This window comes from Schistocerca americana, chromosome X, assembly GCF_021461395.2.
Source record: "Schistocerca americana isolate TAMUIC-IGC-003095 chromosome X, iqSchAmer2.1, whole genome shotgun sequence".
NCBI classification, from domain to species: domain Eukaryota; kingdom Metazoa; phylum Arthropoda; class Insecta; order Orthoptera; family Acrididae; genus Schistocerca; species Schistocerca americana.
Window position 1 is genome coordinate 907969463 of NC_060130.1, and position 24903 is coordinate 907994365.

The 24903-nt window shown below is 45.0% G+C and overlaps 1 protein-coding gene across 5 annotated transcripts in view; it reads left to right on the forward strand.

Annotated features, from left to right (window-relative positions):
• The window catches only part of LOC124554999, a 168059-nt gene that overhangs the window by 18535 nt on the left and 124621 nt on the right, over positions 1–24903 (forward strand). For all 5 annotated transcript variants that reach the window (XM_047128739.1, XM_047128741.1, XM_047128742.1 and 2 more), the window contains exon 2: positions 19813–19947. In XM_047128739.1, coding sequence (XP_046984695.1) covers positions 19837–19947 — 111 coding nt within the window. In that variant the 5' untranslated portion in view covers positions 19813–19836. The remainder of the gene's footprint in view (positions 1–19812; positions 19948–24903) is intronic.

Here is a 24903-nt window from a genome sequence, read left to right on the forward strand (position 1 = left end):
CAGATCACTCTCACATCTATCCAGAATGATACTTTCACTTTTCAGTGGTGTGTGCGCTGATATGAAACTTCCTGGCAGATTAAAACTGTATGCCAGACCAAGACCCGAACTCGACACCTTTGCCTTTCGTGGATAAGTGCTCTACCGACTGAAACCCTAAGTACGACTCACAACCCCTCCTCACAACTTCACTTCCACCAGTACGTTGTCTCCTACTTTCCAAACGTCACAGAAATAGTTTGCGTAACTTGAAGAACTAGCACTCCTGGAAGAAAGGATGTTGCAGAGACATGGCTTATCCACAGCCTTAGTGACGTTTCCAGAATGCAATTTTCACTCTACAGCGAAGTGTGCTGTGGTAGAGCACTGTCACGCGAAAGGCAAAGGTCCTGAGTTCGAGTCTCGGCCCGGCCCACAGTTTTAATCTGCCGGGGATGCTTCATATCATCGCACACTCCACTGCAGAGTGAACATTTCATACTGGAAACATCCCCCAAGCTTTGGCTATGCCATGTCCCGGCAGTATCCTTTCTCTTCTGCGAAGTTCGAAAGGTAGCAGGCAACGTACTGGTGGAAGTAAAATTGTGAGAAAGGGTCGTGAGTCGTGCTTTGGTAGCCCAATTGGTAGAGCACTTGCGCGAAAGGCGACAGTCCAGAGTTAGTCTCAGTCTGGCACATAGTTTCAATCTGCCAGAAGTTTCACTCTATTATGTAATCTATAGGACGTAAACGATTGCTGTTCCCAACGTACCACGGTGGTCATGCGTGGACCACAAGAATGTCTTTTTCCCCAAGAAATAACCGTGGTCTCACCTCCGCTTTTTCATCCTTCCCTAACTTGGAAACATACGTTACATGATGGCTGTCGAGGATCCAATCTTCCGGTAGCGCACGCCTCTGAATTGTTTCGATGTCTTCCTTTAATCCGACCTTGTGGGGATCCCAAACAGTTCAGCAGTACTCAGAATTGGTCGCACTAGCGTTGTATACGCCGTCTCCTTTATAGATCACATACACTTTCCCAAAATTTTCCCAACGAAACGAAGTCGAGCATTCGCCTTCCCGCTACCAGAACTGTCTTCCGTGGAAAATCCGCTGCAAAAAATGTACTACATATAATTCAATGAAAGGCTTCATCGACAACAAAGCGTTGAGCCACAAAAAATGTCTCTCAGGGACAAAATGATAATCTCATGGATTAGAACTTGATACCTTATATGTGAATCCTGCTGGTTGTTTATTCAGGTACAGTGACCATTTACGAACTTACATATATTCTGTTAACATGCATTATGTATACAGATAACACCAGTATTGTCGTTAGCAGAAAAGACGTACATTCTAGGAATAGGTCTGGAATACTGACAAGATCAGTTTTCTGTAATTTCTGAAGTAATATTTTGTCCTCAGCTCGTTCGCAAGGCAGTTAGAAAAATAAGGCATGTTGCATTTCATTGATGCCCGTGGTGTACCAGTGTTCAACTGTTTGCCATTGCCACCGGCCCATAGTTTTGGTGTCTAGTTTACACATATATACAGAAGAGACATAAGAAAACAAAGAGAGAACTTTGTTTGTAGATGTACAGTTTACTAAATACAGTGATGAACTGCCCAAAGATGATAAAAAAAGACTGGGTGGAATATAAACTATCCAAATACCACATACGCTGCCGTGTCCCTGTTAAGGTTTTCCTAAACAAAGTTGGATGTATGATGTTTCATTTCGGAGGTACCAGTTATTTACGTTCGTAATGCATACATGCTCTAAAACTGGCATACGTCATTAACTGGTACGTTGCGATGATTTTGTTCGCAGCCCTGTGCGCCGAAGACATCTGAAAGTACGGCCACACATTTGAAATACGGCCTTGGCGCCGTTGCCGATGACGAAACTGTACCTAGAAACAAAGAGATTCATTTCAGAATGCACCACAGAGAATTAGTCCGGCGTGACCACTCGGTTTCGTCACATCCGGCGGTGGCGCCGTGACTTCTGTTGTTGCGGCGCTCGGCAATTGTTCGCAACTTAAACGCCCCGGATACTTGCAGACGCGCCAGCCGGGTCGCGATTAACTGCTTCGCGCAGACCGCTTAATTGAAAACAGCGACAGGTGGGCAGGCGCGCGCCAATGTTTTTGCCAACTTCTCGTGTGTACTAGGAAATAACGCCACTTCACAGTGGCTTCTATTATTTGTTGCGACAAAAATTGCCAACAGCGTACCTACTGTGGGGAAATTTTTAAATAGCGCTTGCTGTTGGGAAACCTGTGGACAGATTAAAAGTGAGCTCCTACTCGGACAGATAAAGACGTTTCACAGTCCATGTTATTGCCAAAGAGGTGTGTTTCACACATTGAACTCTCATTCGGGATCAGATGGTTCGAAATCTAGTTTTCGGTTTCCCTAAATCGATTAAGGCGAATGCTTTGTCGGGGCGTAGCTTCGTCGGGAAGCTTCAATCTGCATCACTATGTGTACGCCGCAGTCAACATGTATACTGATAATGTGTCATTTCAACACTGTTTGTCAACTTCCGCTCTAAGTTCTTTGTTTCAAAGAAACTTTCTGAAAAACGATATACAGTAATTGGCAGTAGTATTTTAATCGCAACAAATTAGATGTGTATTCCGGTGCTAAATGAGAAACAGACTAAGTATGTTTCTGCATGTTTATTTGTCAAAGCGAACGTCACTACGTCACTTCATTGTTACCGTGACAGCATTTTTGAACCAAACAGTAATAGAATAAGTGTCATCCTTCCATGCCGTTACTAAACACTGGTAAATAATTACCCAGCACCAGTTAAATTCAGCTTTTGATATCACGTCCACTGATGTAGGGTAATTAATACGAAATTCCCATACGAAATAAGAAAAAATTCATCGCACAGTCCCTTAGACGTGCGTACGAAGAGGATATATTGTTACAAAAACTGTACAGTGAATGGTCCTACAGCATCCACTATGTCATCATCGTCAGCTTCTGGTTTGCTACATAAAAGTGCTTCGTATGTGCAGGAAGTAGCTAAAAGGCTGCCAGTTCTTTGCATTACGGCGAGTAGCAGATATTCTCAAGCTGGCACCAGAGATATTGTCAGTTTCTTTCCGAAAGCTCTGTAAACACACTTAGAACGTAAGACAAGTCCGTGCACATCGGAAAAGAGGACATTTGGCGAAAAAAGCATTTTCTGTAAGCCCTACTCGTAATCAAGGAATCTGAGAGCTGAAAACGTTGCACACGTATTCAGGATGGGCAAGATACACTGCCTGACAAAGAAAGGAGGTGGAGTCCCAAGGAAGAAATGTAATGAAACTTCACAGGTTGAGGCGGTATGTGACGTTGTCAGGGATTACAACAAGGAGTCGAATTTTCAAAGAGCTTGGCAGTACGTGCACAATTACCAGTATGACGTTGCACATACTATCCGGCTTGGATGCACTGATTCTGTTGGGAAGGGTGCATATAGGCCCTGTACTCTCTCCTGAGGCAAGATGGCGCACAACTGTTGTAAGTGATCCTCGGTATTGGAGATACTGACACTAAGATGATGTATCTCTGATAAATGTGGGGATCTTGCTGACCACAGGACTATCTTAAACTGACAGAGACAGTTCATACACACACGTGCCATGCGTCGACGAGCATTGCCTGCTGAAAAAGTCAAGTCGATACTGTCGCATTGGAGGTAACCCATGAGGCCGCACGATGTCAGAGACGTACTGTGTGCCGTTAGTACCCTCCATCATCATCAGTAGTGACCTGCAGCTATACCCAACCGATCCCCACACCGCGACGCCAGGAACAATACCGCAGTGCCCCTCGAGAACATTCGAAGAAGAGGACCTGTCGCCCGGTCACGCTGTACTCACCGACGATGATCATTTGGGACAGTGCAGAACCACGATTCATTGCTGAACACAATGCAACTTCATTAATAAGTAGTCCATGCTTCCTGGTCACAGAATTACTCCAAACGCAGCTATTTGTCTTGTGGTGATAACGCCAGCCTATGCATGGGACGTTAATTCCTTGGTCCGGCTGCTGCTACTCTGCGACCAATAGTGTAGGAAGACACAGAATGTTGCAGGGGGTCCATTAATTGTTCTACGATAGCAGCAGCATTTGTAAAGGGGTTAATATGCGCTTCGTGCGCAGTAAGGTGGTCCTGCCTTATGGTTATACATGATCAAAAGGAACTTTGGCGACGAGTGGACCTGTGCCTGCTCACACGCTTCCATGCAGTCCAATATCGGGCCACTGTCACATCCGAATGCCTCACAGTTCTGGATATTGTACGATGTGGCCAGCCGACGAAACGGAGCCCCACAATAAGGCCAATTTCCGACCGCATCAGGTGCCGATAACTCTGTCTCACCGGGGCAAACTGTATTTCCGTGATCAGTACACATCTGAAGCTGTTCATGCCCGTTATATATCCTACCAGGTCTGGTAATTAACACTAAAAACGCTGTTGCATTCTGGTGGCCGTTATGTTAACCGGGGACCTAGAAACGACGGAGAGGCTCCGTCCCCACCGCAGCCGAAGTGGTCCGCAACCCCACGACGACTACCGCAGTCCACTTCACACCTCCGCCACCCCACACCGAACCCAGGGTTATTGTGCGGTTCGGCCCCCGGTGGACCCCCCCAGGGAACGTCTGACACCAGACGAGTGTAGCCCCTATGTTTGCGTGGTAGAGTAATGGTGGTGTACGCGTACGTGGAGAACTTGTTTGCGCAGCAATAGCCGACATAGTGTAGCTGAGGAGGAATAAGGGGAACAAGCCCGCATTTGCCGAGGCAGATGGAAAACCGCCTAAAACCATCCACAGACTGGCCGGCTCTCCGGACCTCGACACAAACCTGCCGGGCGGATTCGTGCCGGGGACCGGCGCTCCTACCAGTCCGGAAAGTCGTGCGTTAGCCCGCACGGCCAACCGGGCGGGCTCTGGTGGCCGTAGTCACAGATAATTGCAACAATGATTCTCAGACACGCCGGTGGTGTGTACATGTACTAAGCTACTTTGAAGTCGTCCACGGCCGTATGGAACTCATCCTTGAGGGGTACGCGTAGGGACTCAGTTGTTCTCTGCCGTACAGTTGTTCTCTGGACATACACGGTTGACCCACAGCTATCTCCTTCGTCGTGAGAACCCGCCCAAGTGTCGCTGTGATGCAGGGCTGACAGTGGTCCATCTTCTGATGGTGACGATGTCTGTATAGCTGACTCAGTTTTACGTTTTATCCGTGCAACTGGGTTTTATCACTCGCTCTAGTGTGGGCGCTCTCGCATGATTTCTCAGGCTGCACCCACTCCAGCGACTTTTGATTGTCACGTGGATGCCAAAATAGTGTCTTTTATGATAACAAGTTGTGTTGGTACCTCTATCAACACTTACCAGCTGGAGGTTCTTCGTTTGTAGTTCAGTGGTTGACCTTTTACCTGATCCATCAACCACTGTAGTCTGTTTTACTCCAGTCAACTATTTGCTCTGCTCCTTTTAAGTGTCCTCTATTTTGTGTTACTGCGGTGTTCATTTTAGCTCTGTACCCCTTGGTGTACCCTCCCTCTGGGTGAAGAGGGTACGCTTTTACTGTATAGGCCTTTTACAAGTATGTCTGGAACTGGGGACTGATGAGATTGATGTTTAGCCCCCATCAAACCCCAAAAGCAACCAACCAACTAAGCTACTTTGACATTTGACCCTGTCTCGTGGGTGCTTCACTCTTTTTGTCAGCATGGCCCTGTCCAGCCATTCTGATTTAAGTTCTGCGTTTTTACCTTGGAGCATTTCAAGCAAATGTCGGGATGGTTCCTTCGGAAGGACATTTTTCGATACCCTTCTTCAACCAAGCGCCATCTCTGATGTCGACGAAACGCTAGAATCTTCACTTTTATCTAGAAGTTAGTCTGGATGGAGGCCTAAATTTTGTTTACCCGTAACGCCTTCCCCTATCCCTCACTTTTTCCGTCGATCATTACCCTCCCCGCCTCTCTCTATCCCCCCTCTCTCCCCCCCTCTCTCCCCCCCTCTCTCCCCCCCCCTCTCTCCCCCCCCTCTCTCCCCCCCCTCTCTCCCCCCCCTCTCTCCCCCCCCTCTCTCCCCCCCCTCTCTCCCCCCCCTCTCTCTCCCTCCCTCTCTCTCCCTCTCTCTCCCTCCCTCTCCCTCCCTCTCTCTCCCTCTCTCTCTCTCTCTCTCTCTCTCTCTCTTAGCTGTACAGATGCAAATGTTTAGGAATTTCCCTAAATCAAAAGAGCTGAACCAGGTGTTCGATTTACAGTCATCTTAACCTCTACGGTTTACTATCGGTGCGTCACTTATTCGTCAGCTTACGAAAATAAGCTCTAGTTAACAACGACCATTAGTTTTCTGGAAATGAGCGGAACTCCTGTTTGTGAGAACGCTGTTAGGATACCTCCTGCGACAGGCGTCAGTCTTAAAAGCCGTTACGTGTGACCATCTTGTGTCTAATTTGGTCTGTTTAAATCTCCTTCCCTGATCACCTCTTTAAGCACCATCGGTTTCTAAATTGACTGCTGAAATACCTGCGCGAGGAGGAAGAGCGGCTGAGTAAAAAGAGGCCGCGGAGACAATGGCGGGCTTGTAAAAGTTGTGGTTAAATCGAGGCAGCTGTGGAGAGCTTCCGCGCAGGCATGAGGAACTAAGAATAGGCGCGCGCATCCCGCAGATGACTAAGGCAGCGCAAGGTCCTGCGGCGCGCTATTTAGCGCCCGGCTGGCTGCATGCCTGCTGTGCCAACAACCGCACACCGCACACTGCGCTATGCACCACCACCCCGCGCTTGTTATCGCTGAGTCAGTGTGGGGCGAGTTCTGCTTCGGTGGGAGGTAGAGCGCGAGTGGGAAATGATCACTGCCCGCATTATTTTTCTTTTCCGGTAAAGGACGCACAACGGTGAGGAGTACATGCTACCTGGAACTATTCTACCTGAAACGGTTTCGAATGCAAAGTTAGCCCCTTCTACATGTACATCTACATGGATACTCCGCATATCACATTTAAGTGCCTGGCAGAGGGATCATCGAACCACCTTCACGATTCTCTATTATTCCAATCTCGTATAGCGCGCGGAAAGAATGAACACCTGTATCTTTCCGTACGAGCTCTGATTTCCCTTATTTTATCGTGGTGATCGTTCCTCCCTATGTAGGTCGGTGTCAACAGATTCTTTTCCTCCTCGGAAAAGAATTTGGGAAGTGGATAGCTGCATTCCTTTACGCGTGGCACCAGCTCGGCTAGAGCTCACGCGATGTGGATTTTAAGCTGTTAACTGTGGTCGTCCAGCAATCGCATATCCTGAATACCACATCCTGTTTTTGATAGTTTTCTCTATAGCCATTGATTTACTGTCGCTGCCTTTGTCTCCTGGAGCACTGAGGTGTATTCGGCCCCCTTTCCAGTTCCTGTATTCTTAGTCTACCAGTGGGACGCGCATTCTACTGTTCTCCATCAGCATCGCCTTTACAGACATCCTTCTGCGTGACCATGCAACTAGAGGCACTTCCCACTCGAAATGTATAATGGCAGCCAAAAGTTTCCGTTTCAGGGCGTTGCTGCAGCGTATATGCAACGTAGCGGGACTCCAGCATGTAGGCAACGGATTAGAGTGGTATTCGTGACTGTCAGACGTGCTTGTGATAAATGGGGAAACGTGAACTATGGCGACTGTAACACCTCGGCTCAGTTTACAGTGATAAAAGCTATAGAAAGAATAATTTAAAATTAAGAATAGAATTTTTAGAGGGGTAAATAGAGTTCGGTAATTGCAGATCAAAATTATAGTATATCAGCAAGTAGTTTAACGTCTAAGTACAGCAAAGCCACGGAAGCTCCGTCAGAAGTCAGTGACGTTAAACTCTTGTGATGAAAAACCTATAAAAAGGCCTGATCGTCATTGCCGCCCTTTTTCCTTGATCGTTTCGTTAAAGGGCGGGGAACCCGCGTCAGTCAGCGAGACAATAATCGGATTGGACTTTATCGTGTTAAGATTCACGATAAACTGTTAGAATATTACGGAGATTAAAAGTGATGTATTGTACGATCTATGACTGTTGGTAGCAACGGAGTATTAAGGGGATTTTAGGACTTTAGTGCTAGATTGGAACTTTACGGACATACAGACGACAGAAACTCAAATTATCTGCTGATAAGAGTGAATCCAGAGGTACCGGTATTCAGATATAAACGTGTGGACTTTCGAAAGTGTCGTGTGCCGTTAGTTGCGAATCTGGACGTAGAGCGCGTGCATATCGGCATTTGTGGACTATTTAGATTCCTCCAGGCTAGGAACCTTTTAAACAGACCATCATCAATCACCATCTTAATCCTTAAATATAGGGTGAAAGTGAAATAAAAGGGTGTTGTACTTATTTCATTTACCTAGTACTAATCAGTGAAGGTTTTACGGAACCAAAGCTATTCAGCAGTAAGTCAGCACCATCTAGCGGAAAGCGTAGGCATTAACTAACACGCTAACTGAAGTGAACGTTTACGTGTTTTACGGACCGCTTAATATGAGCTTTCGTTACTCTTCGACGTCCCCACTCCCTCCGAAAGGTGGCGCAGGCTGTCTTAATCATAAAAGGGGAGAGTTGTAGCCGGGCAAATTACTAAATAAAGGCTCGCAGTAATAGCAAAACACAAGGCCCGCACTTCATCGGAGAGTCGTCGCTGTGACGTCGGGAAGTAAAGCCGGAAAACCTACCGACGATACGTATCTACGACCCGACGTAGACTTGGAGTACCTAAAAAGGGAACCACAAGAGTTGGGGATGCTTCACGATATAATTACCAAATGCGTCCAAACAGGTTCAACGTGTTGTATTCCTTTCTTGGCGGCCGAAGCGCAAACACCGGCAGTATGTGTGTCGAAAACCACCGTTGTGGACGGAAAGTTGTGACAGGGGTTGTTGCTAATTCATGCTAATATACGACCCCGTATCGCAAATGACGTAACGCGTGAGTTAGCCAACTCAAGGGGGAGACACTCAGCACCCACCCTATAGTCCTCATCCCTCCCCATGCGATTATCGCACCTTCGGTTCCTTAAAAAAAAAAAAAAAAAAAAAAGGCCTTTAAAGATCGATGATTCCTGTCGGACGAGGATGTGCAGCTGGCAGGTACGGACTTCTTCACGCAACTGGACATTGTTCAATCAAACGGGTATCTTCCACCAGGTGTGTCAGTGGGATGATTGCCCCAATGATTGCGCGATTTTGCCTGATTGTCACACTGATTCTGGCCTGTACGGCCTTCGGACTGAAGCTTTTTGATCGCCTCCTTATTTATATTCTGATTTCCAGCCAACGTGCTTTCATTAGTTTCTCTGCTCTCACCCTTCTGCTTCTCTCATCTTCGTCAGATCCAAGTATTCTCCTCATACCGCTTCTAGAGAACAGACCGCCGTTTGCCTCCCAGAAGTCGTTCTCTCCATTATTTTGTGTTTAAGCAAGTGCAGTCTATCCAAAATTCTGGTCGGCTAAACTTTAACAGCATTTCGTGGAAAGACGGTCCCCTCCATGGAAAGATTCCGATCAAAGCTTAGAGACAGTTTCCATAACCGTCTCACACTTGCTTCGGTGCTTCCGTTTAATCTGACCGTGTGAGGATACCAAACACAGGAGCACTATTCTAGAATGGGTCGCGCAAACGTTTGTATGCGGTCTCCTTTGTACGTGAGCTATATCTCCCCAGAACTCGCCGAGTAAACGATAGTAAACTATATGCCTTCCCTGGAAATGACCTTACGTAATTGTTCCATTTGACGTCTTTCAACAACGTTGCGCATAAATAAACCGCCGTGACTCTCAAGAATTCTACCATTAAAAAATCATCGAATATTATTAGGCTGTTTCTCTTAACCATCCGTAATGACTTAAATTTATCCACATTTAAAGGGAAACATAGTCTTGTAGATTTTGATTTGTATTCTCTCTTAATCGGATCTATGTTTACTGTATGCTGCAGAAACCTCGCTCTTGCTTGTATCTTCTCCTTTGTGTTAAGGTCTAATTTACTGCGTGTGGTGTAGTATGTTGTCGTCGGTCCCCGCAGGCAGCAATGTATGGCATTATTGGTCGGGAGACTCCCTGTGGGGTAGTTCGGCCGCCAAGTGGCTCTATTAAACGCCACTTCGGCGACTTACGCGTCGATAATGATGGAATGATAACACACTATACAGTACCCGAGCTGATAAAAAGAGGGATCCCATGATCTATAGGTAGTAACCTTCACAAACTTGTACAATCCCATAAATGCAACGTCATCTGCATCGGTTCGACATTTCTGGGCTCAGTTAGTCGAATACCAGGTCGTTCCACACCTTAAGCATCTATGAATTCTAATTATTAAGCACACAGTTTCCATTACAATAAGGATCACGTCATTGGCAAATATTGTTATGTTGTCCGAAGACGTCGCGGGCTAAATGAAACGTGGATAAGCTTAACTGTTATCGAACTGCCTTGATCAGAATGTACGCGCAGTTCCTTACACCGTAGTACTGAAGGAATTTAATGTTTATGTCCTGCTGCCAGAGAGATAATATGGTAGACAAATTCACTTTTAGAATGGAGGGGGAAGAGATTGGATGTTCCATGTTTCCAGGAATCATCCCTGAATTCAGCGTAAAGGATTTAAGAAAGCTACAGAAAAGCTGACTCAAGTTTGCTGGACGGAAATCTGAACCCTGCTTTTCCAGAAAGTGTGAAATTGCGCCACCTCTTTCGGTCACAATATATTATAGTGGTGGTTTCTCGTTTTCTCTGAAACTTCGGTAAAATTTTTTCGTGATGTATGTATCCGTCATATGCAACAAGACAAATCACATAAAAGTGATAAATACTTCAAGGAACACGTAAAGAATAAGGAGTAAAAGGCCTGTCACCTACAGAACATTATTACGTAAAATACATCATGAAATGCAAGAGGACAAGGCAGAGAGAAATTTCTGAGGAGTCTTGAAGATCAAGGCCATTGCCTATTAATCAATAAATGAATGTATGAAATTGAGATAAAATACTAACAGCTGTATGGACCTTGATTTCTATACAAGAAAGAGATAATAGGCAATGACACAGCGATATTAAATGTTTGCTGCATTGTTCTCTATCGTCTAGAATGCATTAAGTGTTTAAATGGATAAGTAGTTTATCAGGGTGCTTCCCATGTAGGACGTAGTTTTTAACTAAATCTGCATTCTGAAACAAAAGTGTGACGGAGGCTATGAACTCATTTGGTGACCTACCTCCTTTTCATAGACTCTCGGGTAGCATATGACAGACTACATAGGGAAAACGTAAAACTGAGTTTAGGACTATGAAGAAGCAGAACGAACTTAGATTCCTGTTCAGGCGATACACACGTAAATTCAAACTACGCAGTAGATTGACCTGAAAATTCCAACGAGACTTGGATAGTCACTTTGTTCTCCGCATGAAAAACGGCCGTGTTGAAAATATAACAACAAAATTAGTTAAGCATAGAAATTAAGGACGACTGTCTTTTCAAATCTATGAGGATGACATTGTTTAACGCAGTCCGCTGTGTCACTTCCATCCTGTACCTAAATACCAGTTGCTTAGTGTCAACTATGGGAACTGAAGTAGTAGCTTTGCGGTATATCAAAATTAACCCACATGGAAAGCACGAAGCTTTCCGACGTAAGATTAGAAACCTTCCACTTCACGGCCTAAACTGCCCTTCGAGTAACACCGCTACTAACGGCTTTCAGTCTGAAGCCTTGTACGCTTGATTTACGTAATTTATCGGTTCGTCTCAATTAAATCGTGGACCTCAGTGTAAATCTCAGATAATACACATAAGAAATGGAGTAGTTTCCTCTGTGCCCTCAGACTCCTAACACGATGGATGTCTCCTCACACACTTCCCTACTTTACGTGGCCTCATAATTTGTCTGAGTACAAAGCTCTTCCGTAATCTGGACAGAATTGTTCTTCCCACTTGCTACAAATGTTTCTGATTTTGCCACCTGTTGCCATTACACTGTTGTAACACTTTTCACGAAGTTCTGCCCATTATTTCCATTATTATTGTACTTTCGGATTTTCTGTCTTATTAAATGAATTATCACTTTCTGAGTTTCAATCCTTCTATACTCTTGGAAAAGTTACTTCTTTCTAGAGTGGGGCGAGTGCTGTGAAGTACTGTGACATGTATTGCTACCGCTAGTTTTAAAGCTAACTAGCTTAGCTTACTAGCTTACCGCCCACTGCTTCGCTCGCGTTGACAGTATGGTCTGCACAGTTTTTTTAATCGAACTTTTATGTTGTTCACAAACTGAAATGTCTTCTAAACTTTGCACGCTAATTACGGCCGTAGAAGTATGGTTTTTTCCAAATTTACTTCTGGCCAAAAAGCGATTCTGGCAGATAAAGTTGGTCTATGTTAAACCTGCCTTTTGAGTGCTTCTGGTACTGCAAAAGAAACTTTCATCCCCTACCACATATATCTGTAAAAGTCAAATGCAGTGTTTCATAGATTTAACTTTAAAATTGTTTTAATGTAACAAAACATTTTCATTAAAATTTTCGTCTCATATTTCGCAAAAATCCTTCTTAAACGATGCGTACTGTGGAAAATCAATACCCTCTCCAAATTTCAATTTTCTTTCCTTAGCGCTTTGGACTGGGCGACGATGAAAAAAATGGTTCAAATGGCTCTGAGCACTGTGGGACTTAACATCTTAGGTCATCAGTCCCCTAGAACTTAGAACTACGTAAACCTAACTAACCTAAGGACATCACACACATCCATGCCCGAGGCAGGATTCGAACCTGCGGCCGTAGCAGTCCCGCGGTTCCGGACTGCAGCGCCTAGAACCGCACGGCCACAGGGGCCGGCTGGCGATGATGAGTCAGTCAGTTAGGATATCCACTTTATTTATAGGCATAAGCCCTGTAACATTCTAAGTATCTCATAACGTCGTTCTTGCTTTCTTTCCACATTCTATAATGCATCCAATTGTCTACTCGCAATAATCTTCCAGTCCTATGTCTCGATGAAAAGTCATGACATCTCACGCTTTCGGGCAAACACTCATCATCGGGTTTTAGTGTGTCATTTATCATGTCAGATATTTGTCCACTCACAAATCTCCGCGACTGTGCCTTGGTATTTCAGTCATTGAAATATAAGAGCAAGCAATAGAGTAGGATCTTCTCTAGTTCCTATCAGTTGATAATACACAAGCCCATTTGACTACCTCTTCTCGTAATTCAGCTTGAATCGTCACTTCTTCGCTGTCTGAAACGATTTCAATGGATTCTGTGTCCCAACTCCAAACTGTTGTACACTGAACTATATCAGAATGAGTTTAGTGTGCACTGAATATCATCTGTCCTCGTGACAGCGAACTTAACAAATAGCATACAAAGAGTTAGAAATGCTCACGAAACAAAACTGCTGAAGCTACACCTGGTGGCACACTGGTTAGGACAGAACACTCGTAATAGGCAGCAGTGAGGTTCAAAGCGATCTTGACGTCGTCGGGACGTTACATTACAACACGCCTCTCTTTATACACGCATTTATTTAGATGTCGTCTACTGCATTATATAATGTCTCTGATCCCTCACCCTTTCAGACGCAGACTTATCATAGTGAAGTGAATGTTTGATCCCGAGCCATTTGAGAGAAAAAAATTCTGTATGACACCCTTTGTCACACTGATAACGCCTTGAAACATTAGCAAGTATTGGATGTATGGTTTATTTTAATGCAGCTAGACACACTAACACAAAATTTCAGCGTACTTTTCTGGAGCAAGGCGTTCCCTTATTGGTTGTACAGTCATAAAATGTGCGTTGTTTCTTCGTAGTCATAAGAGCGTACGAAGTGCCAGCTATATAGAACGCTTAGCAAGCGGTTTTTATTTGGTGAAGGGTGCAACCAGCCACAAATACTTTTTAAATGTTTTTAGTGTCCTAGCCCATTTCGAGCTACCATACCCATCTTCAGATGGGTAATATTTTTCATTACACAGGTGTTTTGATCAACAGCATACGTATTGTAAAAAAATTCCTGTGACATTTACAGTATGTGTGCTGTGTGGAATTCAAGAACATACACATCGAGCTAGAAAGCAACATGGACCTCAACGAAACAAATCGCCATCTACTGGAACGTATTGTGGAGCAGACGACATGCTGTTGATCAAAACATCTGTGTAACGAAAAATATTAGCCATCTGAAGACGGGCATGGTAGCCCGAAACCAGTTATACCATTAAAAAAAAATTAAAACGCATTTGAGACGAGTTGCATTATTCACCAACTATAATTAACGGCCGCGAAGTTAATAAGATGCAACATATATAAAATATCATTGGTTTTTTATTTTGTTTTCGATAGTAAACCGCATTGTCTTTCGAGCCTTCTTAATAACCAAATAACTACACGACACTAAGGCGAAATCTGTTAGGTAATGTAAAAGCTGGCTGCCTACGACTACATTTCATTCCTGCCATGGAAGCGTCACTGAGAACTAAATTGGATGTTCCGCAGGGGAACCAATAAATCTCGTTACGGGTCCTGGGGTAACGCAACAGAGCAAGCGCTGAATGGTGTTAAGAGTATGTTGGCTGTGCACTAGGGTTTCAAACTTTCAACATCGCCTGCGTTTTGTTTTTGTCTTCCATGTTTCGATGAGCTTGGTGTTTTCTCTATCTTGAACCAATGAACTCATTTCCGTTCGTGTGCGACGCACGATATAGTGTTTAACCTCTCTTATTAATTAAAATTTTAACCCATAACACTTATTTCCCTTCGTATCTAAATGTTTAATATACAGGATGAAGCAGAACTCCATCATTCAGAGGTTCTACAGGGATACCTTCTGAGTATTACTCTGCAACGAGCTGCCAGAGACCGTGGGTCACTTGTACCAAAATAGTGTAATTGTGATTATTCGGCTTGTTACCGCAGTCACCCTTGTTTCTGTAATTTCTGAAACCTGTAATATTCAATAAAAGAAAAGAAAAAAAACGTGCATCACACACAACACGGAGTAAAACCACAACCCTCGGTTGCAAAAGTGCTGTGATGTGGTTCCTATCGGTGCGGGGTCAGCTCAGTGTTCTTCCATTGTATTCAGTGAACCCATTGGTGCATATTGGCCATCTCTTCATCAGTAAATCTACCCATAGTACTAACCGCCAACGCTATTATTGCACTAGGTCTCCCGTGGCCGAACACGCGCTGACGTTACAGCAAATAAATATAGTGGTGACTAAGGAAAAAGACATCGCACTGTCAGTATTTTCAGGTCAGTTGCGCATATACTAAAGACTAGTTCCAAGACCCACAATGTAGATTCCTAAACGAAGGGGCCCTGCTGCGTTTCGTGACCGGATCTGAGATTTTCTCCGCTTGGGGACTGGGTATTGTTGTGTTACATTCGTATCTTACACTCTTAAGATAGCTGTATGGGCACGTCCCGAAAGACGATAAATTCACGGTAAGTTGACCGAAGCGCTCTCACTCCAAAGTGCAAGTGCAATAATATTGTGGTAGACTAACACGGCTGTGTATCACTGTTAACGCACAACTAACACTTCCGGAAAACAAAACCCTTGACAGAGCCGAGCAGTACTGAATGCAAACTTGATAGCATATTACTGTTATCAACGGCAGGCACCGCGATCGAACAGAAACCAGACACACTGCGCTTACCGTAGATGTTTGTACTGTTCTGCACTATTTTCAGTGCATTACAAATACAAAACTAATTGGTGGCAATCCAAACGAAATATATTAACTCTGTAATGTGCCGTCGGAAACTGTGGGTATATGAAACCAGAATACTCAAAGTATCACTGAACAACCTTTGAAAGTATGTCGGTGAAGCTCTGCTTCACCCTGCATGTTAGTGATACTCTCACGGTATACCACACTAACAATGCTTCCAGCTTTTTCCCTTTTATCAGTCACTCATGTCAATAAATTGCCGCATTTCACACATGGAGATCTAGAAAATTTTCCAGTAACTGCCGCCACGGTGGAAGGAGAATGTCTCCTTTTTGTTTTTCTTTGGTTTTGGAGTCCAAAACGTAATTTTCTTCATAAGAGGAGAAAATCTATTTGTTACCAAGCTCGATCGTTTGAAATTACCAAGTATAACAGTATAAGGAAACAATGTCGATACAGTGAACGCCCTTCGCTGTACTTCTCCCTCTCGCGTTAATTTCGGACTTCGTGTCCGAAGAGTTGGGTTGGGTTGTTTTGGGGGAAGAGACCAAACAGCGAGGTCATCGGTCTCATCGGATTAGGGAAGGATGGGAAAGGAAGTCGGCCGTGCCCTTTCAAAGGAACTATCCCGGCATTTGCCTGGAGCGATTTAGGGAAATCACGGAAAACCTAAATCAGGATGGCTGGAGACGGGATTGAACCGTCGTCCTCCCGAATGCGAGTCCAGTGTGCTAACCACTGCGCCACCTCGCTCGGTGTATCCGAAGAGGAGCTTTGAAGTTAAGACGAGTGGAAAGTATACTAGAGCTAATGACTTCATTTAGATTTCCATCGCTTTAGTCGTCTCAAACGTTACTTAGATAAGACCTTTCTCCACATAAGACTCATCTTCTCGTTAGTTATGGCGTGAATTACAATCTTCGTGGAATATAGACTAAGGTGAAAGGTGAAACCATCATCATTTTTCAAACTGAAAAATACTGGCAGAACTGAAAGGTCGATTTAGTTTTTGCAGTTTAGATAATGTTATCACGTCAAGTTGGAGAGTATTCTCCAATGACTCACTTGCGATTTTCCTAAGCTTCAGTTTCCGACAGATTTCAGCTCTAGAATCTTCCACGCTTTAGAGCGCGCTTTTAATTGTCTAAGCGAAGTATTAAGGAACTCAACAGGCGGCGATTCATCGGTAGGACAGTGAGAAACTTCTGTTTGCTTAAAAAAGCTGTTGTTGACAAAAATCTTACATGGTCCATACTTCAACACTGCTCAACTGCGAGGATACATTTCATATCGGACTAGCAAGGAGACAAGGAGTATACCCAAAAGAAGGGCGGTGTGGAGTGTCACAGAATTGTAAGACTGGTAAGACAGTACAACAGATCTCTTGGACAACGTTAAACATCAGATACTGGAAGTAGCACGCTGTCCATCTCGCTTTTAGAATATTTCAAGGATCGCCTTTCACGGCAGAAAAGACGAATGTTCCTGAGGCCCCTACGTATCCATCTCACAGATCTCGCGCAGATAAAATGACGCAAGTAGTAGTTCGCCCAAGACGTCCTTTCCATGATCGATCCATGAATGAAACGCAGAAAAAGGATGCCATAGAAAGTACCCTCTGCCAAGCACTGCGGTGATTCCCAGACGACTGACACTGCGCGAAACTGGACATTACTGCAAACGGAACCAGAACCGAAAGCAACTGAACTGACAAGCCAAATATCAGGAGTACCCCTACATTTGCTTTTGATAATGGTAACTGGAACAAACTGTTGTATTTTATCCCAGCTACAGTTACAGTTTCATAGAATGGAAGGTTATCTAAAACTTGTATAGAAACCAGTCTTTGCTTTAAGAATTGCAGAACAATGGAGGGAAGCAATAACTGAGAAGAAAGTGAGACAGCAATATGACCGATCTCCGATCTCACTCAATCTGTACATGCAGTGAAGAAAACAAGGAGAAATTCGGGAAGAGAAACCTACCGGTTTCCCAATCACGTAGTAACCCAGTTTGTGACGGCAAAGGACTAGGAAGATCTGTTGAACGGACTGGATAGTATCTTCAAAAACACCGACAAAAGAAAAATAAGTGTATGTCATGTAGTTAAATTAAATCAGGTGATGCTGACTGAATCAAATTAGGAAGTGCTACATTAAAAACAGCGATGAGCTTTGTTACTTGGACAGCATTTGGGAGAAGTAGAGAGGATAAAAAATGTCGTGTGACTAGAGCCTCCCTTCGGGTAGACCGTTCGCCGGTTGCAAGTCTTTCGATTTGACGCCACTTCGGCGACTTGAGCGTCGATGGGGATGAAATGATGATGCGTCGATGGGGATGAAATGATGATGATGATTAGGAAAACACAACACCCAGTCCCTGAGCGGAGAAAATCTCCGACCCAGCCGGGAATCGAACCCGGACCCTTAGGATCGACATTGTCGCGCTGACCACTACTTTTTTATTTTTTTTTTTTTCAGTTTGTTCGTTGTTGATCGTTGTTTGGTCGTTGCGGACGTCACATGACATCCGTTAAAGTTCGTTGTTGATCCTTTCACTCATTTTTTTTATTACAGAGGCCAACCAGCTCTCTGACCGAACAAGCTGAGCTACCGTGCCGGCTAAACAACTCAGCTACCGGGGGCGGACCGTAGAGAGGATATAAAATGCACATTGGGAGTACCAAGAATAGCGCTTCTGAGAAAAGAACAACTTGTTAACATCGGATATAAACTGAAATATTAGGAATGCTTCTATGAAGGTATCTGTGCAGTTTCACATTGAGCGAGAGTCAAGCATGGACGATAAACAGGCTAGAGAAGAAGAGAATTGAAGATTTTGAAACATGGTGCTACAGAAGAGTGCTGGAGCTTACTTGGGCAGATAGTTATTAAAGAACAGACACCGAATCGAATTGTGGAAAAGGAGATTTTGTGGACATATTTTAAGACATAGAGGAATCTCAATTTGGTAATAGAAGAAAGAGCGAGCACGCGCTTCGAAGAGAGAAACTAATACTAGATTACAGAGAGCATGTTAAATGGAAGCAGGCAACATCCTTCATTTACAGGGTGTTGATGTAGGTCGCTTGCACAGAATAGACTGTTACGGAGGGCTGCATCAAACCTGTCTTCGGAATGACGACGACGACGACGACGACGACGACGCAAAGTGAACCGTTTCTAATAGTTAAAAGATGAATGCTATAAAATACTGGGTGTTCAAAAAGTCCGTATAAATTTGAAAACTGAATAAATCACGGAATAATGTAGATAGAGAGGTACAAATTTACACACATGCTTGGAATGACATAGGGTTTTATTAGAACCAAAAAAATACAAATGTTCAAAAAATGTCCGACAGATGGCGCTTCATCTGATCAGAATAGCAATAATTAGCATAACAAAGTAAGACAAAGCAAAGATGATTATCTTTACAGGAAATGCTCAATATGTCCACCATCATTCCTCAACAATAGCTGTGGTCGAGGAATGATGTTGTGAATAGCACTGTAAAGCATGTCCGGAGTTACGGTGAGGCATTGGCGTCGGATGTTGTCTTTCAGCAACCCTAGAGATGTCGGTGGATCACGATACACTTGCGACTTCAGGTAACCCCAAAGCCAATAATCGCACGGACTGAGGTGTGGGGACCTGGGAGGCCAAGCATGACGAAAGTGGCGGCTGAGCACACGATCATGACCAAACGACGCGCGCGAGAGATCTTTCACGCGTCTACCAATATGGGGTGTTTTTTTTTTCCTCCTTCCTCTCTCTCTCTCTCTCTCTCTCTCTCTCTCTCTCTCTCTCTCTCTCTCTTAATAAAACCCCATGTCATTCCAAGCATGTGTGTCAATTTTTACCTCTCTGTCTACATTATTCCGTGGTTTATTAAGTTTTCAAATGTATACAGACTTTTTGATCACCCGGTATAATTAAAATTTCCAGAGAAATGAAATATGGCGACTATAATAAAGCCACTAAGTCGACGTAATTTATACTGGGTCACGATTCAACTTTATGAGTAAGTTGACTGTTCTGTGATAGTGTGTTTTATTGTAAGACGGCGTGATGTGGGTGTTGCAGAGGCAGACGGCAGCGTGACGCGAGATGCCGGCCACGGGAAGCGAACGCAGGTCCTCGGCTGTGGCGGGCGGAATGGACACCTCTCGCCGGCTCAGCGCCTCTTCCGACTGCTCGCTGCCCGACAGGGACCGACAGGTGAGTCCCCTCCTCTGCGTTCGAAAAAACGTTGCCTATATGTCAACGAAATTTGTCATGTTGATGTATGTTGCGCGACATTGAAGTAAAGCATCAATTTCCTCTTCGTAATACACTAGTGGCCATTAAAATTGCTACACCAAGAACAAATGCAGATGATAAACGGGTATTCATTGGACAAATATATTATACTAGAACTGACATGTGATTACGTTTTCAAGCAATTTGGGTTCTTAGACCCTGAGAAATCAGTACCCAGAACAACCACCTCTGCCCGTAATAAAGGCCTTGATACGCCTGGGCATTGAATCAAACAGAGCGTGGACGGCGTGTACAGGTACAGCTGCCCATGCAGCTTCAACACGATACCACAGTTCATCATGAGTAGTGACTGGCGTATTGCGAGGAGCCAGTTGCTCGGCCACCGTTGACCAGACGTTTCCAATTGGTGAGAGATCTGGAGAATGTGCTGGCCAGGACAGCAGTCGAACATTTCCAGTATCCAGCAAGGCCCGTACAGGACCTGCAACATGCGGTAGTGCATTATCCTGCTGAAACGTAGGGTTTCGCAGGGACCGATTGAAGGGTAGAGCCACGGGTCGTAACACATCTGAAATGTAACGTCCACTGTTCAAAGTGCCGTCAGTGCGAACAAGAGGTGACGGAGACGTGTAACCGATGGCACCCCATACCATCACGCCGGGTGATACGCCAGTATGGTGATGACGAATACGCGCTTCCAATGTGCGTTCACCGCGATGTCGCCAAAGACGGATGCGACCATCATGAGGCTGTAAACAGAACCTGGATTCATCCGAAAAAATGACGTTTTGCCATTCGTGCACCCAGGTTCGTCGTTGAGTACACCATCCGACGCGCTCCTGTCTGTGATGCAGCGTCAAGGGTAACCGCAGCCATGGTCTCCGAGCTGATAGTCCATGCTGCTGCAAACGTCGTCGAACTGTTCGTGCAGATGGTTGTTGTCTCGCAAATGTCCCCATCTGTTGACTCAGGGATCGAGACGAGGCGGCACGATCCGTTACAGCCATGCGGATAAGATGCCTGTCATCTCGACTGCTAGTGATACGAGGCCGTTGGGATCCAGCACGGTGTTCCGAATTACTCTCCGGAACCCACCGATTCCATATTCTGCTAACAGTCATTGGATCTCGACCAACGCGAGCAACAATGTCGCGATACGATAAACCGCAATCGCGATAGGCTACAATCCGACCTTTATCAAAGTCTGAAACGTGATGGTACGCATTTCGCCTCCTTACATGAGGCATCACAACAACGTTTCACCAGGCAACGCCGGTCAACTGCTGTCTGTGTATGAGAAATCGGATGGAAACTTCCCTCATGTCAGCACCTTGTAGGTGTCGCCACCGGCGTAAATGCTCTGAAAAGCTAATCATTTCCATATCACACCATCTTCTTCCTGTCGGTTAAATTTCGCGTCTGTATCACGTCATCTTCGTGGTGTAGCAATTTTAATGGCCAGTAGTGTAGTTTTTTTATACGGCTTTCGGAAAGCTGTCGTGTTATATGTATTTCATTAAAGTGGCTAAATTAGAATTCAGTGCGCAATAGAATTCTTTGCCGGCCGTTGTGGCCGAGCGGTTCTAGGCGCTTCAGTCCGGTACCGCGCTGCCGCTACGGTCGCAAGTTCGAATTCTGCCTCGGGCATGGATGTGTGTGCTATATTTAGGTTAGTTAGGCTTAAGAAGTTCTACGTCTTGGGGACTGAGGACCTCACATGTTAAGTCCCTTAGTTGTTAGAGCCATTTGAACCATTTTTTTTAGAATTCTATTTGGAATGTTTATACTAAACGAAAACTCGCCTAAATTTGGTACTATTTTATAAGGGGGTCTGCTTCTTCGTATAAAATAAGCCGTCTGACAGAAAAGGGAAGCACCAGAAGACATGGTCGAATGTCAATATAACTTGGTACACGTACACGCCGTCGGGGGTATGTGAATCAGAGTTGCAATTCTCTGTGACAGCTAGAACTGCCACCAGAGCACTGTAGTCTTTATTACCAGCCTGGTAAGGTATATAACAGCTTTGTTCAGTGATTACGGAAATGCTGTCTACTCCGGTGGGACAGTGTTAAGAGCACCTGACAGGGTCTGAAATTGGCCATATTGTGGGGCTCCATTTGGCCAGCTGGTCACATCGGGAAATATGCAGATCAGTGGGGCATTCGGATGTGACAGTGCCCCGATGATGGACTTCATACGAACGTGAGAGAAGGCATAGGTGTACCCGTCGTCCAGGTTCCGGTCGATCGCGTCTGAGGACTATGAGGGAGATTGCAGTATTATGCACATCGCAAGCCATACACATCTACGCCTGCCAACTGGGAACAGGTAATGGACTCCCTGCATCGTTCTGTATCGTCCTGCGCCATTGGTCGGAAACTAAGAGCAGCTGGACTAGAGAATGACCGTCTCCTGCGTAGGCTGTCTTTAACACAACACAAACTACAGCTTACGTTGCATGTCTGAAAGAATCGGGCCTTAATGTCGATCTACAGCCGCACGAAATTATTCGAAATAAATTTGTCAATGCGAATATCTTGGCTTCAGCTGTATAAGGCGTTGGCATACTGCGTGTTAGTGACACCTGAAAATTTATGCCCGATCGGGACTCGAACCCGGATTTCGGGCTTATCGCGAGCTGTCGACTTAACCCCTTCAGCCATTTTTGTACGCCCCTCGGACCAACACAAAATTCTGTGTATCACGCTGCCTCCATCCTTATTACATAGTACCTTACATTGATCATTTTATGCTCGCTGAATTATACTGCTGGCGCACAAGGACAGCCGGAGTAGTTAAGGCGACCGCTCGCGATAAGCGGGAAATATGGCTTCGAGTCCCGGCATAGATAATCATGTCGCTAATAGGCAGTATAGTATATCATTGAATAAAACGGCTGAAGCCAAGATGTTAGCATTAGCGAATTTGTTTCGAGCAAACAGCAGCGTCTGGAGTGGTGCCGAGACCGGAAAGCATGGACTTGTGATGAATGGTATCGCATTCTCGGCAAAGAATTCGTGGTTCTGGACTACCCTGAATAACCATCGTCAGTATGGTGATTTGTAGAGGGGTCCCATTCTGCCAATGTTCTACTGCTGGCGTAGTGGTGTGGGGGAACTTTCTGGAAGACTTCGTGTTACGGCTGGTATTGATCCAGGGAACTTTCGACAGCACAACAGTACCTCTCACAAGGTAAACTCTCCATCCCCCCCCCCCCCCCCCCCCCCCCCCACGGTTTAGTGGTAAGATGGCCCAGTGGATAGCCCGTCGAAAGCTAAACGCAAATCGAACATGGAAAGAGGCAGAAGATATGCTGAAGAAGAGACAAAACAGAAAAAGTGAACGGTCCAAGCTTACGATGCGAACTTAAAGAGCTGCGGCGTCTTTGTTGTGTAGTCACGGGTTGTCTTGCGAAGGGGTAGATCCGTGTACGAATCTCCCTCGTGCCCCACGCATTATTTTTTCCCCCCTCACAAAATTATGAACTTTCCGTCCGGTCATTGACGTGTCTGTTCGCTGTATTCAGATGGATGTCTGTGTCGTGGTGTAACGCCCGTTTGCAACAGTGAGGTGTAAGGAAGGGACCTTCAGATGTACGTACCTCCTACTTCTTCTACACCAGCACCACATGTTATGACTCTTGCGTTCCGTTTACGGATCTCTCACTTCGCAGTAGCCGGCCACTGTGGCCGAGCGATTCTAGGCACTTCAGTCCGGAACCGCGCACGTTAGAGTCTTGCCTCAGGCATGGATGTGTGTGATGTCCTTAGGTTAGTTAGGTTTAAGTAGTTCTAAGTTCTAGGGGACTGATGACCTCAGATGTTAAGTCCCATAGTGCTCCCAGCCATGTGAACCGTAGCACAACATAAACATGTCATTGTAATCCACATTAATCTACACTTCGAAACGCGTTGTGGAAATAGTGACTCGGAATAGTAAACTCGTTTCGTCCGGAATCGTAAAGCAGTTGTCTACCAAATTTACAAAGAAACTTCAGTGTGGCTGGTGTTACGAATACAGAGAATGGGGAAATCTACTGATTTAATGGGTTGTGACCAAGGGTACGATAGCTGGAAATAAATATCGTGGCAAAATCGAAACACGTCGGCCGTAAACATGCTGTTACTAGAATTTATTGTAAGTGATCGGATAACGTATGTACTGCTGGTAGACAAAACGTTGGATGTCCGTACCTCGTCAAAGGCCATGTACGTCGGAAGCTTTTCTGTACCGTAAAGCTATAGTTGGAATACATTGCAATCGATTGCACAAATGTTTCGATACACATTTATTGCACGTTATTGGATACGCGGCTGTTCAGCACACAAGTAGTTCTGGTCGTTTTCCATTGCATCACATCCGTGATCGAGTTAAGATACGCGGTATGCCAAGAGAGAATGTACTCCACACATTCCCCGCTTAAAGACAAGGTCTAATGGCTACCACATTGTAGTGTGCAGGGCATCAATCTGGGCATCTGACGCAGAAAGCGTCGTGAAAGTTCTGGACAACTAAGTGTTAAAGAGTTCTCCACACCGACGCGACTGTTTCGCGGCCGAAATGTGCCGCAGATTTAACAGAGCTAGGTGATCGACTTGACATCGCACACCATAGTCGAATATTTCCTGCAGTCTCTCGCTGTCGCACTAAGAACAGACCGTTATTAACTGCATTAGAAGACGAGGGAAAAGCGAGAGAAGGGTTCATTTATTTGAAAGTGGGACAGTAGTGGGATTAGAAGCATTAGCGGCAGACTTTAAATGTTTTCAACTAACGAAGGCAACTTTCAGAAATAAAGATGGTGGATAATTTCAATTTAGAGTAAGCGTGTCCAGCCCGCGGCCCGCGGGATGAATGTGACCCAAAGCAAGTTTGTGTGGCGCAGTTGATGCGTTAGAGCCCAGCACTGAA